The sequence below is a fragment of the Monodon monoceros genome, unplaced genomic scaffold (genome assembly GCF_005190385.1).
Source record: "Monodon monoceros isolate NGI ecotype Baffin Bay Population unplaced genomic scaffold, NGI_Narwhal_1 Super_Scaffold_20, whole genome shotgun sequence".
Lineage (NCBI taxonomy): Eukaryota > Metazoa > Chordata > Mammalia > Artiodactyla > Monodontidae > Monodon > Monodon monoceros.
The window spans coordinates 114,733,649-114,750,029 of NW_021703777.1; the positions used below are offsets into that span (position 1 = coordinate 114,733,649).

The 16,381-nt window shown below is 35.6% G+C and overlaps 1 protein-coding gene across 3 annotated transcripts in view; it reads left to right on the forward strand.

Annotated features, from left to right (window-relative positions):
• Nucleotides 1–14,345, forward strand: part of LOC114903271 (bifunctional heparan sulfate N-deacetylase/N-sulfotransferase 3) — a 151,107-nt gene extending 136,762 nt beyond the window's left edge. For 2 of the 3 annotated variants that reach the window (XM_029236114.1, XM_029236115.1), the window contains 2 exons: nucleotides 9,349–9,451; nucleotides 14,072–14,345. In XM_029236114.1, the coding sequence (XP_029091947.1) occupies nucleotides 9,349–9,451; nucleotides 14,072–14,191 (223 nt within the window). In that variant the 3' untranslated portion in view covers nucleotides 14,192–14,345. The remainder of the gene's footprint in view (nucleotides 1–9,348; nucleotides 9,452–14,071) is intronic. The other variant, XM_029236116.1, reaches the window with a different exon arrangement.
• Nucleotides 14,346–16,381: the final 2,036 nt, after the last annotated feature.

Below are 16,381 nucleotides of genomic sequence, written 5' to 3' on the forward strand. Positions count from 1 at the left end.
CTTAAAAGCAACAACTAACCTTAAAAGAGGCTACTTTAAGTTGGTAAGCACTAAGCCTATTTAACAAACAATACTGAGACCTCTTGGAAGTATTAAAAAGACTTCTTGAACTAGGTGATTTATGAACTCCTCTCTCTTCTGTGTAATTTTCAAAACCCAATGTCATACAGCAAGAAATAGCCCAATAGGCGACTGAATAGGCAGAGAGAAAGGTGCTATTATTACTTCTACACATAATTCCATTTTTTGCTGGTCTTTACCCAATGTATGACTGACCCTGCCCCCTCTTCTTCAGAGGCCTCAGCAGTTACAGCTCTGGTTTGGTTTTCTTTTTCTGGTTCCCACTGATTTTCTTAGATAGTCAGCTCCTTCAGAGTGGGGGCCAGGGTGAGGCAAGAGAAGCACTAGAATTTAAGGAGGCACTCACTCTCAGGACCCCGCAAATACCTGAGAGTGAGTGGCTCCGAAAATTTTTCAGCCAAGGTGCCTCTCTTGCCTCACCTTAATCCTGACTCTGGGGTTCATTTAGCATTTTAAATAAGACCTCCATCTGACTTTGTCCATTTATAATGGTTGGCAGTCAGATATCTGAAGGTTGTGTTTGTTCCTATTTCACATGCAACTGGGACAAGCAACTGGGAGATCCTGAGCTGGATGAACTGTGGAGCTGGCTCTCACTGTAATATATATATTTAATTTTAGGGTCATAGACTGAGCCTTAAAAAAACCGATTAAGATTGCAGTGTGGAATTCTTCCATTGTATCTCTCAGTATAAAACTCAGTTCTGTAGATAAACTGATTTTCTCTTTTCATTGTTCTCCTTATGCTATAGCAGTTTAGAGTGAGAGACAAGATTCCTTTACCTTTCACTGTCCCTTACAGAAAAAGGTTTGCAGAAAACCATCAAATACTGCGTACATCTTGCATAAATCATATGTAGAGACACATGTAAGAGAGACATTTCGATCTAGAGGACAAAGGAGTAGGTAGAACTCAAGAGTTTTGTGCTTCCTTCCTAAGAGTCATTTACTTTGTTGTTACTATTAACCTTCTACCCTCTGTGTTTTCTATAGTGTGGATCCTATCAGAGATTTGGAGAGCTTAGTTAAAGTACCAACACAGACACTAGCCTTAGGTATTTAACTTTCAGCTTGACCTTAAAGAAAGCTGAGTGAATTTAGCTTTAGTTAGAAATTCGAGTCCACTTTCTGCTTTATATCCTTTTAAGTATCTCTTAGAAAAGAAAGTTTTTATTTTCTAAACAGTTTTCTATTTCAAGTTGGCTTATCTTTGGGTCTTTTTTATAGAGTATATAGCAAAGTACTGTATTTCAGAAAGAAGTGGAGTATTCTATAAAAACATAATCTCTTTTTCTTATGGAATGGTCCTTGACCTGCATGCTATGTATCTGTCCCCTTTGCATCCAGCTCAGCAGCAAGCTTTTTATTCACCTCCAAGGGTAAAGTAAAGGGAGTGTAAACTTAAGAGAAGTAATATCAAAGCAACGTACTGTATACAAAGGACTATGCGTCACTTTGCACCTGGGATGTATCTGGCTAAAATTACCCCTTATATGATTCTGTAACCTTACTGGGGGCTCAGTGGGTGAAGTAGCAAGATAAGATGTGTGTAGTCTCTGAAACCACAGTTTCAGGTCCAGCAGGGCTGCCTACTCACCCTGCTGATAGATAATGTACTGCCATTCCGTTTCTTTTTATATTTTCTTGTCAATCAGTTAGCCCGACACACCTTGTAAAAACCAGCAGTGTACCTGTTGTAGAATATTTGGAACTTCATGTCATTGGCTTAGGTCTAAATCCTCCTTCATCCATGCCCTTTGCAATTGTTCTGAATCCTGCCCTCAAAATTTAGTTATTCTTATTAAACTAATTGTACTGGTAAGTTGTTTCTGTGGTGCTTTGGATATGTTGGAGATGACTGGTTGTAGAAAATGTATGTTCACAGGAATGTCATTTATTGCTTCATAGTTTTCCTGCTAATGACAGTGAAGACTACCTCTTCGGTAGTTTTAAAAAAAAAATTATTTAAAGCCTTCAAAGAATGTTCTGAACTGCAAACAGATATGAATTCTCAACTAACCACATAAATCCAGTTCTTTGCACACAGTAGAATAAATGAATGAAACTAGGTCTATGCAAAGGTTTTACCATACAGTCTTGGCATGAAAGAGTACTCCAGTTTAAGAGATCTATAAATTGATTATCTTCAATATTTAAAAAGCTCCAATTTCAAAACTATTTTCAAGAAAAATGGCAATAAATTTCCATTGTTAAGAGTGTTATTTATTCTTTTCCACAATCACTACAGAAGTGTTCAAGACTTCCAAATTTCATACAGTCATGGATGGTCTATGTTATCTTAAAATGACTTAGTACTGTCATCATGGATTTTAAATGATATATTGAATCGGTAAAAATCTGATTTTCTTAGTGAGTGTGGCTGTGATCTGAAATAAGCAGTTTAAGCTTTAAAAAATATAAATGGGAACTTTCTCATTCAATTAAGTAAATTCACATTTTACAATTCTTGTTCAATATAACCTTAATCCCTAAATTATAAATAACATTGATAATACTAACATTATTTTAGCTTGCATATTATGTTTTTAGTGTTTAAAAGCTGTCTAATCATTTAAGAAAAAGCAGGAAAAATAATGCTCAGCATGGAATTGTGCTAATTTGTATAAATTTTCCCATGAATATATCCATCCAGAATTATACCAGCCATCAATGACTGTGACAGGAGTCTTCCCACTTATAAGTACTAGTTAAATACTAGTGAATACTGAACCTGACATCTTTATTTCTCAGTCAATTAACCTGTTTATTAACATGAATGAAACCAGACTGAGTTATATGAATTTTTAATAATAATTTACAACGAAAATTTCAATAAATGGACAATAAGGATTTGAAGGCCAGGAGTTGAATGAAGATTGTGCGTTTGTTTTGTTTTGTTCTGTGGATGGGGCTTAACTAAGTCATAAAGAACGGAAGCTGCTTCAGCTGTTTCTAATATTACTTCCCCGGCAACCAAATTTACATTGTCTAGGAATTCTTTCCCTTTTTAGATGAGTTTGAGTAAAACTGTGCCAAATTAAAACTTTTTTTAGTAGCAAAAAACAGTAGCCATAGTAGCTAAAATCTGCTGGTTCTCTAGATTATGAAACAGCTAGAAATGCTAAGAAGTGAAAAAGAAGAAAATAATCTACTCCAATTTCATATAAATTTGTTTTTAAAAGTGCTTATAACATTTCAAAATCAGTATATGTTTATATGTTCTAAGTATTTTATATATATTGCATCATAACAATACTATGTGATAGACACTATTAGCTCCACTTTTCAGCTACAAAAACTGGGGCACAGAAAAGCTTAGCCAAAAGTCACTCAGCAAGTAAGTTGAGGAGGCAGGATTAAAACACAATCATTCCTCTGGAGCCTACACTGCCAATTTATTAAGCTCTTCAAATTGGCACAAGAGGGACTTCCCTGGCAGTCCAGTGGTAAAGAATCCACCTTCCAATGCAGGGGACATGGGTTCAATCCCTGGTCGGGTAACTAAGATCCCACATGCTGCGCACAGGGCAACTAATCCCATGCGCCACAACTACTGAGCTCGCGCTCCTCAGCTAGAGAGGCTGCATGCCGCCAACTACAGAGCCCACGTGCTCTGGAGACTGCACGCCACAACTAGAGAGAAGCCTGCGCACTGCAACGAAGAGTCCGCGCACCGCAATGAAAGATCCGTCATGCCTCAACAAATATCCCACATGCCCGCCATAAAAAATAAATAAAATATTTTTTAAAAATTGGCACAAGAGGGCTTCCCTGGTGGCGCAGTGGTTGAGAGTCCGCCTGCTGATGCAGGGGACACGGGTTCGTGCCTGGGTCTGGGAAGATCCCACATGCCTCGGAGCGGCTAGGCCCGTGAGCCATGGCCACTGAGGCTGTGCTCTAGAGCCCACGAGCCACAACTACTGAGGCCCGTGTGCCTACAGCCCGTGCTCCGCAACGGGAGAGGCAACTGCAGTGAGAAGCCCGTGCACCGCAACGAAGATTAGCCCCCGCTCACCACAGCTAGAGAAAGCCCACGTGCAGCAACAAAGACCCAATGCAGCCAAAAATAAATAAATTTGTTTAAAAAAAAAGTCTACAAATAACAAATGCTGGAGAGGGTGTGGAGAAAAGGGAACCCTCCTACACTGTTGGTGGGAATGTAAGTTGGTACAGCTGCTATGGAAAACATTGTGGAGGTTCCTCAGAAAACTAAAAATAGAATTACCGTATGATCCAGCAATCCCATTCCTGGGCATATATCCAGAGAAAACTATCATTCAAAAAGATACACGCAGCCGTTCATAGCAGCACTATTCACGATAGCCAAGACATGGAAACAACCTAAATGTCCACTGACAGATGAATGGATAAAGAAGATATGGTATATACATATATTGGAATATTGCTCAGCCATAAAAAATGGAATAATGCCATTTGCAGAAACATGGATGTAACCAGAGATTATCATACTAAGTGAAGTAAGTCAGAAAGAAAAAGACAAATACCATATTATACCACTTATATGTGGAATGAACCTATCAATGAAACAGAAACAGAATCACGGACATAGAGAATAGACTGGTGGTTGCCAAGGGGAAGTGGGGAGGGCAGAGGATGGACTAGGGGTTTGGGGTTAGTAAATGCAAACTGTCACATAGAATGGATGGACAAGAAGGTCCTACTGTATAGCACAGAGAACTATAGTCAATGTCCTGGGATAAACCATAATGGAAAAGAATATAAAAAAGAATGTATGGGCTTCCCTAGTGGCGCAGTGGTTGAGAGTCTGCCTGCCGATGCAGGGGACACGGGTTCATGCCCCAGTCCGGGAAGATCCCACATGCCGTGGAGCGGCTGGGCCCGTGAGCCATGGCCGCTGAGCCTGCGCGTCCAGAGCCTGTGCTCTGCAACGGGAGAGGCCACAACAGTGATAGGCCCGCGTACCACAAAAAAAAAAAGAATGTATATGTAGGTATAAGTGAGTCACTTTGCTGTACAGCAGAAATTAACACAACATTGTAAATTAACTATACCTCAATTAAAAAATAAATTAAAATGTGATATATATCAGTACATCCAATGGAATACTATTCAGCAACAAAAAGGAATAAATTTTGAAACATGCTAAAAAATAAATAAAAATAATCCATCTCCAGATACATTGTCACTTTGCATAATAAATGTGTAATCATAGTGATATGCAAATTAAAGCTACATTGAGATACCATTAGAATGGCTATAATCCAAAAGACAATACCAAATGTTGGTAAGAATGTGGAGAAACTGGAAACCTCATATATTGCTGATGGTAATGTATAATATATGGCCACTTTAGAAAAGCAATTTTGCAGTTTCTTAAAAAATTAAACAGAAGTTTACAAATAATCCAATTCCACTCCTAGGAATCTACCCCAAAAGAAATGAAAACCTATGTCCACAAAGAATTGTTCACCACAGCATTATTCATAATAGCCAAAAGCTGCAATCAATCTGATAAATGGATTTAAGAAAATTTGGCATATCCACACAAGATGGAGAAGATCTTTCTCCATCTCATGTCAAGCTTCTTCACTTGGGCTCTGAATTGCTCACAAGGTCCTTCATCAACATCAATCCCTCACCTTCTCAGGCAACCTGAAAAATATGATCTCCCTTGTACCCTCCTCTCCTTTTTGTTTCCACTATGATACAGTTACACCACTGCTTGTGAACTTATACTTACAGAACTTACAGATGTCTGGGCTAGGTGTCAGCTCCACAGACACACATTTTTCTCAATAAAGCCCAGCATGACAGCCCACTGCATGAGATGTAATCAATTAGCAGAGGTGAAAGAAAAACCTATTTTTCTTTTGACTTCTAATTTTAATATGTGTGAAGTTAGTGTTTCTTAAAGAAACATTCTGTCAGAAAGCTGCTCATTTTAACATAAGGCATGTGTATGTTGCAGACATGTATCTATAGTTAGGTATATTAGCAAAAAAAATAATAATAGCTAGTCTGGATTTTGATCAAACACTTAAAATGAGTCATAATTCAGTTATGGAAATTACCAATAACAAAATGTTAATGAAAAATGTTTTATCAACAGCAGACTTCCAGAAATGTTGTTGTGTTAGAGCTTCCCATCTTTCGTGTATAGATTATTTCAATCATCATCTCTATTTTTTAAATTTATTTATTTTATTGACATTAGTTGATTTATTAATGCTCTCCTTTCTTATACCTCTGACTATGAAACATTTATTCAGTTGCCTTACAGATGCAATCAAGAATATAAACAACATGGAGATAGATCATATTATGTCTTGATCCCACACACTTGCTTTAATAATGATCAGAAATGGGCTTTGCACAAGTAGGATGTGAGTAATCCTTTAGTGTCTCTAATATCCAAAGCAGGGCAGAGACAGAGATATAGGTTTGCCTTCTTTTCATAGGGCTATAGTTATAAAGTCTACAACATTAGCTACAGAAAGACTACTCTCCAATCACACATTCAATCACAATATAATTTTAAATCAGCTTTATTGATGTGTAATTTACATATAATAAAATCTACCCATTTTAATTGTACAGTTTGATGAATTTTGACAAACATGTACTGTTGTATACACCATCACAATCAAGATATAGAACATTTCCATTAATCCAAAGTTTCCACATGCTCTTTCCCCTCAGCCCTGAGCCCTAGCAACCACTCTTCTACTTTCTTTCACTTAGCATAATGCTTTTGACATTCCTCCTTGTTGTTACATCTATCAGTAATTGGGGTTTTTTTTAATTGTTCAGTAGTACTCCATTTTATGGATATACCACAATTTGTTTATCCTTTCACCAGCTGATGGACATAGGGTTGCTTCCTCTTGGGGGCTACTATGAATGAAGCTACCATGAACATTTGTGTACAGATCTTTGTGTGGACATATATTTTCATTTCTTTTGGATAAAGACCTAGAAATGGGATTAGTGGGCCATATAGTAATTTCGTATTTAACTTTATAAGAAACTTTCCAAAGTGTCTGTAATATCCTAAATTTCTACCAAAAGGTGTAACAGTTCTAGCTGTTCCACATCTTTGCCAACACTTGGTATTGGTCTTTTTAAGTTAAGTCATTCTAGTATCTAGTGGTATTTCATTTGTGATTTTAATTTGCATTTTCTTAATGACTAATGATACTGAGCAAATTTGCATTTGTTTATTGGTCATTCATCTATGTTTTTGATAAAGTGTCTATTCCAGTCTTTTACTCAATTTTTATTGGTAATGTCATCTTTTTTTATTGAGTTCAGTTGTATATTCTGAATATAAGTCCTTTATTAGATTAACATTTTACAAATATTTTTGCCCAACATGTGGTTTCTCTTTTCATTTTCTTAAGTGTTTTAGAAAGCAAAAGTTTAAATTTTGATGTATTCAAAATTATCATTATTCTTTTATCATTCATCCTAAGAAGTCTTTGCCTAACCCAAAAATTTTCTATGTGTTTTTTCCTATGTTTACTTCCAGAATTCTTACAGTTTAGCTCTTAGCTCATTCATGAAATGAGATTTCATTTCAAGTTAATTTTCATATACAGTGTGAGGTCAGTGTTCATATTTTCCATATAGACATCCAATTTTTCCAGTTCAATTTATTTAAAAGATTGTCCTTTCCCATTGAACTACTGTGGCACCTACTTTTGAAAATCAGTTGACAGTAGATGTGTTGGTCTGTTTCTAGATTCTATTTTGTTCATTGACCCATTGGTGCCAATACTACACAGGCTTGATTACTGTGGCATTATAGTAAATCTTGAAACTAAATAGTATAAGATCTCCAACTTCGATCTTCTCTTTCAAATTGTTTTAGCTTGTCTAAAACAAATTATTAGCTTGTATCTCCATATACATTTTATAATCATTTTTTCAATTTCTACCAAAAAAAAAGTCCATTGGAGTTTTGGACTCACATTGAATTATCTAGACAAATCTGGAGATGAGATTGATATTTTAAAAATATTTAGTCTTCTGACCTGTGAACATGGTATAGCTCTTTTTTGTTTATGTCTTCTGTAATTTCACTTAACAATTGTAGTTTTCATTGTACAGATCTTGCATACATTTTGTGCTAAATTTATCCCTAGGTATTTCATGTTTTTATGCTAATTTAAATGTTTTAATTTCAATTTCCAGTTGTTCATTGTTTACACTATAGTTTTAAGAAAAAGTTAGAAGCAGCATTCTGGGAAGTAGTATGAATTAAAGACAAAAGGAAAAGGTGGCCCTAAATGATAATTCTTTCTAATGAAGAAAAAATTATAGCAATAGAATCACTGAATAACAAAAGCCATGTGAAAGAATCATCATTGCTGACTGTTACTTTCACTTTTATATTCAAGCATAGGAAATTACTATTTATTCATAATGAATTATAAAACAGAACATACCCAGAGACCAGTGAAGAGAAAAGGCCCTCTACCTAGGGTCAGGAGGCTTAGACTTGAGTTGTCACCTGCATACTGAAAAAGTATATAGTCCAAGATAAATAAACCTTGACAAGCACTTCCTTCTTTTTCATTTTTGTATTCAACTAACAGTTGGTGAGTGTTCACAAAGAGCCAAACACTGTGCTAAGTGCCATTAAATGGGACAAATGCTATACTCCATATCATTAAGGGGTTATAAGAAAAGCTCAAATGAGAAAGTGTTATATGAAATATTTTGGTAAACTAAAATATAAGTTTAATGTGCTACTATTACTTTTATTACAATTATGCCATGAAAATCTTTTTTATAGGTGTTATTACTTTAATACAGAGCTCATACCAAAATAAGGAAGTGTCTCTGGAAAAACATTAAATGGATTAGAGCTAGAGACTCCTGAAATTCATTACTCCATGACACACCAAAACCTCTTCTATTAACCTGTAACTGAATGGTACAAGTACTGTGTAAATCCGTAGATGTGAAGACTGACTTGTCGTTTTTAAAACCTGCAAAGGGAAAGAATGGGCTTGAAATTTATGTAACTTTTTCCTTCCAGATGAAGGAGGTAGGCTTATTAATTTCTATTAATAGGAGACCTCCTGCTGACAGTTTTTCTATTAGAAATCTGGCAAACTCACAAATATGACAGATGGACTGAGAATTCAGAAGTATGCCAAAAGACTTTATGTAAAGTGATGCAGTCAAAAAATATGCCAGTTTCCTTGGTTATAGATTAATATCCGAATAATTAAAAATACTTGCTTGAAAAATACTTTTTTGTTCTTTGTATTTTTTTAGGTTTGATTCTCATAAAGGTTTCTGGTGTCAATTACTGGAAGAAGGTAAAACAAAATGCCTTGGAAAGAGCAAAGGAAGAAAATACCCTCCAATGGATCCTGAAGTAAGTATAGAGCTTAAAAGTACAAACTCAATAAGCAAAATGATACATAAAAATATATCTATTTTCTTAGAAAAGTGATTAAAATAAAAATTCACCCTTTATAAAAATTAAAAGTGACGTTTGGATTAGAATGCATTCAGGTTGCTTGTTTTGATTTTTCCAGTGATTATCTTACCTGTCATGCAAGAATAAAAGAAAACAATAGAATTTGCCATTTTGAATCAGAACGAAGAAGGCAACATCTCATTCCAAAAGGAATGATACAGTCACAGAAATTTTAGCACTAAAAATGTTAACTGAAACCAAGGCAGGAAATATATCAGCTGGAAATTGAAAATAGGCCCAAAAGATTTTATTTTCACTGTCTAAGTCACTCTCTAGTAGTAACTGTGGCCTGCATAATAATATTAATTATTGGTATACTAAGTTTTGAACTGTTAATATGTTAATAAGATGAAAGAATGAATATATTTCCCAAATGTATAACATACTAGCAGATAATTTAGGCTCTGGAGAATGGAGACACCCAAACTTAGCAGTAGGTATGTAGCGCTTCGGGTTTATTCTGTTCCAAATGGTGACATAGTGATCACTTAAAGCTACAGTTTTCCCACTTTGTAGACGCTATATATTTACTTTAAAGCTTATTTCACATATATTAAAATTTATTAATATTATTTTGATTTCATAATCAGTCCAGTTAACATATAGTTTGGACATAAGAATGCAAGTAGATTGATTTTGTAAAAAAAAATTTTTTTACTCAAAAATGAAGACATTATTTGGCATTGTTTTCCCACAATGTTTAATATATTATGGTAACTAAGAATCCTGCAGTGGTTTGAGAATCCTAACATGGTATGAACTTGTCTGGATACTTTTTAATACTTGAAGACTTTAAGGACCTTTTTTCCAACCTGATAGAGACAGAGCCTCTATCAAGCTAAGCTCACTAAGCTCACAATTACATTCTATCTAAAAGGCATTGTGGAGGTTCTTGTTCTTTTGATAAACAAGTTGCATTCTCAGAACTCCAATTTTCTTTGGTGGGTTATTAAAATATACCTTCAGAGCACTATGAAAACAATCTTTACATATTAATAAATATTCAAGGGCAATTCCCATTGTATTTCAAGACAGTAATATAAAGTATCTCATTTTCATGTAAGTCAAAGCTATCTGTCTATATATTTATTAAAACTAAAACATTCAAGACACTGTAGAACATCTTTCTTAGTATTTTATTTCACTCCTATCAAACACATACTGAGACCTAATATTAAATTTGTGGTAGAGAAAGATAAGAAAAACATAACTTTTCAGGATATCATTATTTCCATATCTCCCAACAAGATTACTGCATAATCCATCCCTAAGATATTTTTTCTCAAACACCTCTGACACCAAATGTGTGAGTTTTCCATACCAAGCAATTCTCCAGTTTTCTGCAGACACCAGCTAGGTATCCTGCAGTTTAATCCAATTCTGACACTAACTATTCAGGGTTAGTGTAGCCCCACAGATTAACGGCTCAGCCCCACAGAACTGCCCCCTTCAGACTCCAGTAACAAGTAGTGGGTTCCCAGGTTACTCACACTTCTGTCCAACTTGGCTGCAAATCAGGGGTTCCCTCATCAGGTTTTATAATTTGCTATAATGACTCACACAACCCAGGGAAACACTTTACTTCCTATTGTTATAAACAAAGAGGTACTTAGGACAAGGTCCAGAAGGGTCCTGAGCACAGGAGCTTCTCTGTCCCTGTGGAGTCTGGGGTGTACCACCCTCCCAGCACATGGATGCATTTACCAACCCTGAGTTATGGAGGTTTCGTTGCACAAGCATGGTTGATTAAATAATTGTCTATTGGTGAATAACTCAATCCCCTGTCCCTCTTCCCTTCCCTGGAGGTCGGAGGTTGGAAAGTTCCAACCCTCTTAATTATATGTTTGGTTCCTCTTAGCAACCAGCCCCCATCTGAAGCTATCTAGGGGCCCATAAGAGTCAAGTCATAAGCAGAAACTCAGAAACTCAGATAAGGTTTAAAGGAACTTATTGTAAATAAGAAAAGCCACTCTTTACACTCCTGTCACTCAGGAAATTACAAGGGATTTAGGAGCTCTGTGCCAGGAACCAGAGTCAAAAACCAAATATATATTTCTTATTATATCACAATATCATATACATGCTGGATTTATTTGAGGGAGTAGAATAGCTGATTTTGTGCAAATAGTGCCCAGAGAGGAGGCAAGAGTAAAGGGTCCTTCCTGGACGTAATGGAAACACAAACGTGTACACAGATTAGAATAGGCAGTACTGTCACCACACTGCTTGCTTCTCCTTCTGCTACAGAAAAACACCAGAACCCTTCCTCACAAGTATCACCAAAACATCATAGGATGGAAATTAAGAATGCTGTTAGCCTACTTCCACTTTGACTTTGTTTATCAAAATATATTGTAGAAAGGGAATAAAAACTGACATTTTAAATGAACCACTAAGTCTATGACCTCTCCAAATCAAAAGCATTTAATAGATTCTTTAATAATAGGCCAATAAACAACCTGATATTGAATTTATTATACAATTCCTTCTTTTACCATATATTATGATTCCCTCTTAATTACACTAATTTCATGAGTTTGCATGAAGTAGACTACGTTGGCATACTTAACATATATCCTATCTGTGATTTATCATCTAAAATAGTCCCTTTCTGAATGATGGTCAGATAACAATGTATGTACAATAAATCCTGCATATCACTGAGTTCTGTCCTAGTAACTTTTGGCCTGAATATATTAGACTCTCAAATAGGACATGTTGTACTTTACAAGTCTCATATCAGTTATCTTGCCATATGAGAGAGCAGAGCAACAAGAAGAAAGGGTACTTGATTATAGGGACCAACATACACAAATAATAGGGCACAGGACAAGGGTTTGGCTACAGAGGCAGCACTGATACAGGCAGCCAGGTTTGAAAATAATGCCAAAAAGACCAAAAAGTTGAGGTATAGTTGAGATAATCCTCAGTATCAGGAGGTACGATCCAAACTCCAAAGGGATGTGTGGTAGATATTGATCCCAGGAGGTTCAATTCTAAAATTAGTTAAGATGTTGGAGAATCCTTTGCCATATGGAAAATATCAGGGAGCAAAATGGCAGGAGCTGGGCAGCCCCGGGCTGCTGTTGTTCCAGGGCTTCTCTCATAAAGGGGAACAATGTAAAGTAAGACCTTAAGAGAAAGCACAGTGGGGAAGTTTGGAAACTTAGCCTCTGCACAAAGGCCTAGGGCTCAGCCCTGGATTCCAGGTCTGGCTGGCAGCAAAGGAGGCACAAAATGATCAGGCCCCCAGATGGAGTATCTGGGAATATGATTTGTCTCCACCTCTCTCTGGCCTGGGTGTACCAGCTGGGCCTGTCAGTGGTTTTACAGCTAATGACCGTGGAAGACCAAAACCAGAAGTGAGACAAAGGTTTGGGTTCTCCCTTGATCGCAGTGATGGTTAGAATATAGCACAAATGTCAGTCTGGTTCCAGTGATCATAATGACTACAAAAACCACTATGTTACATAGAAATTATCAGTATAAAACAAGATGATTTTCTATGGCCTTTAAAATGGGGTACCAGATATGACATTTTAAAAGACTAACACAAGGAATTAAATAAAAACTTTCTGAAGATTCAACGCAACTAAAAACCTCAGAATAGGGACTTCCCTGGTGGTCCAGTGGTTAAGACCCCATGGTGGGAAAACTAAGATCCCACATGCCACACCGTGCAGTCCAAAAAAAATAATAAAAATAAAAAATAAAATAAAATAAAAACCTCGGAATAGTGTAAAGCAGGGAGGTACAGATACAGATTCAGAAATCCATCCTCCACAACATTCCCAACAATGGTCATTTACACTACATATAAACCCCACTAAACACCATCTTACAATACAGCACTTTCCATTTCTGACAATTTCAATTATTAAACTATTTTTCTTTATTGAAGGGAAATCTACTTCCCTATAAGTCGGGATAGTTTACAAGGCATTCCTTTCCTTCCTTGGGTCAAATAGTACAAATATACCAGGTTATAGGCTTACCTAGTTTACCTACTGTATTTTTAAGGTTTACCATAGTACTGTTTTAGCAGTGAATATTTTGTGTATGCCTTAAAAGAGCTCTTAAGAAAATATTACCTTCAAAATCTAAATGTAAATTAATGATGACAAAGGAGTATTTTATTTTATAGATTTACCAACCCAACTCTTATTCCAAAGCCAGGATGGTTTTAATAGAGCATAATATTAGACCCAATCAGTTATTACAGCTATAGTTCTAGCAATTCAATCTAGTTATTTGAACATTTAATTCTGCACAAATAAATCCCATGTTTAATATGAAAACCCTTTCCCTAGTGAAAACAGCATATGTGTTTGGAGTGTGTATTTTGAAGAACAGAGTTACTGTGTTTATATTGTGCTAAAGAAATAGCCCACATGCTTAATATCAGTTTTAAACCAGTATGGTTTACTTGACACAGATGTAAACATCGTCAAAGTATATGAAGTATACTTTAAAAAACAAAATTAAATGTCCTTTCATCTCCTCCTCCCATCTCAGAGCAGAGTGTTTTTATCCAGCTACTATCGGGACCACAACGTGGAACTCTCCAAGCTGCTGCACAGACTGGGGCAGCCCCTGCCGTCCTGGCTGAGACAGGAGCTGCAGAAAGTGAGATAGCACTGAGAGACATCTCGAGAATGCATCTCCGTGGAATGCTCACCTCTCCCAGAGCTTCCAGGGGCTACCAAAAGGCGGTTTATAAACATACCTCTTCAAATGAGAAAAAAAGAACAAAGGTCCTTCCATGTGCTGGCATGTGGAGGAGTAGAAACAAAACAAACAAACAAAAAATGTATCTGTTACAAGCCTTGAGGCCTATGGCCTTTCTCTTAACATTGGAGCCTGTGGGGTCATTGGAGACTACAGTGCACTCATGTGGAAATCAATAGCAACCAATATAAATATCAAACACAAATGCAGAACTGTCCCATTTTGTAGTAATAGTTACACTTTTATATATCAACCAAGATTGGGTCTCTGTAGATTTTTAGGCTGCTGTTTGCCTGTGCAATGTTTTCTTATTCTTCGATTCTATAAAGTGTCCTACAAAACAAGAAGCAAACATCACAATGTAGCATAAGATGCTAAAGGCCTAACATCCATGAAAAATGCTTGCCAAAATGTAAATCCACTGAAATATTTAGAATTATAAATTACAGCTTGTGCTAGATCAAAGAGCGGAAAAGTTATATATGAGTTTATCTGCATCCAAAAAACAAAAAAAGTGCTATAGCAGAAAAAAAAAGTGAGTTTTCATCCACATAGTCTAGTACCTTTATGTAAAAGTTACTAACTTCTCTATCATAATTGTTATTCTGAAAGATACACTGTAAAGCCATTGGATTGGAAATAGAAACACACTAAGTATACCAAAACAGTAAGAAGTAATGGAAAGTGTACTGACTAAATCCTCTAAAAGGGAGAAATTGTAGGGTTCGGAAGATATCTGATTGACAACCTTTGTCCCTTTTCTGTGAGCTGCAGATCAATTCCAGTAGTCCTCACTGGTTCTACAAAAACGCTTGCATAGTATCTGATGTATGTGTCATCTCCAGAAACAGACTGACTTTTCAATGTAAATAACTTTTTTTTAATGTTCCCAATAACAAAACCTATTAAATGAAAACTAAGGACAGTTTCTTTAGATGATGTTAGGTTATTTACATTTAAATTATAGAAATACTACATCGTTTCAGATAATTCAAAATGAAATTGTGTAATGTAGAGATTTATGACAAAAAACAAACATATGATTTTTGCAATGATACAAGGCAGAAAAAGATAAGCAAAGCCCAGTCCCATTTTTTAAGAACATTTCATACATCACTCTCATGGAAGACAATAGAACACAGTTAAATTTTTGAGTTATCTACTAAATTAAATGGAGGAAGTACAAAGATGAGCCAGGCATGGTTTTAAAATATACTTACGCTTAAATTTTTAATGATTATATGATTAATGAAGTATTCAAAAAAAGAAAAGAATGTCATACTTATTTTCCTGTGCTTATATTTACTTAGTTTTTAAATGTACTGTGCACATAAAAAATTTAAGCAGTAAATAAATTCCCTGCTATGATTACATAAGCCTTTATGAAATGTTATCAAAAGTATGATTAGGAAAAAAAAAGATATGCCCAAATATTTTCATTGCCATTATAACGTGTGAAACTAAACTCTGTCAATTATGCACTAATTAGAAAACAAATTTTGAGATACTTCCACTAACTATAAATTTTTTAAATTGCATTTTAATTATTTATTTAATTTTGTTTTATATACCCAAATGATATATTAATTTTAAAACAAAAGCTATTAGCAGAAAGAATTAGACAAAGAACCAGGTTTTAAGATCCCTGACAGTAAAAGCAAAATCAAAGTCATTTGGACAAACATGGTAAAGTCAGTCTTCATGCTTACTGCTACCATTTTTGAAGCAGCACATGCCCAGCATCCTAGGAAAATAAATTCAGCCTTTAATCTCCACTAATTTCAGAAAACTAGCTTAAGAGGGTCATACACAGTGAGAATACGCCCCAGTAGTTACATATGGTATTATGTTTTCATTTCAACAGCAACAGTTCTACTGATTTAAAAAAAAAAAAGAAAAAGAATGCATTTATGTTTCAAGGATGAGGTGCGCATTTAAACTTCTAAACAAAGCTGCTATTGGCATAATTTTGCCTGGGTAAACTGAATCAACTGAATAGCTCACCCTTTAAGAAATGTTAAAAACACAATGGATGCTTGTGTACCGGAAGGAGAAAAAAGAAGAGATCATACCAAAATTTACTCATTCATAGTACAG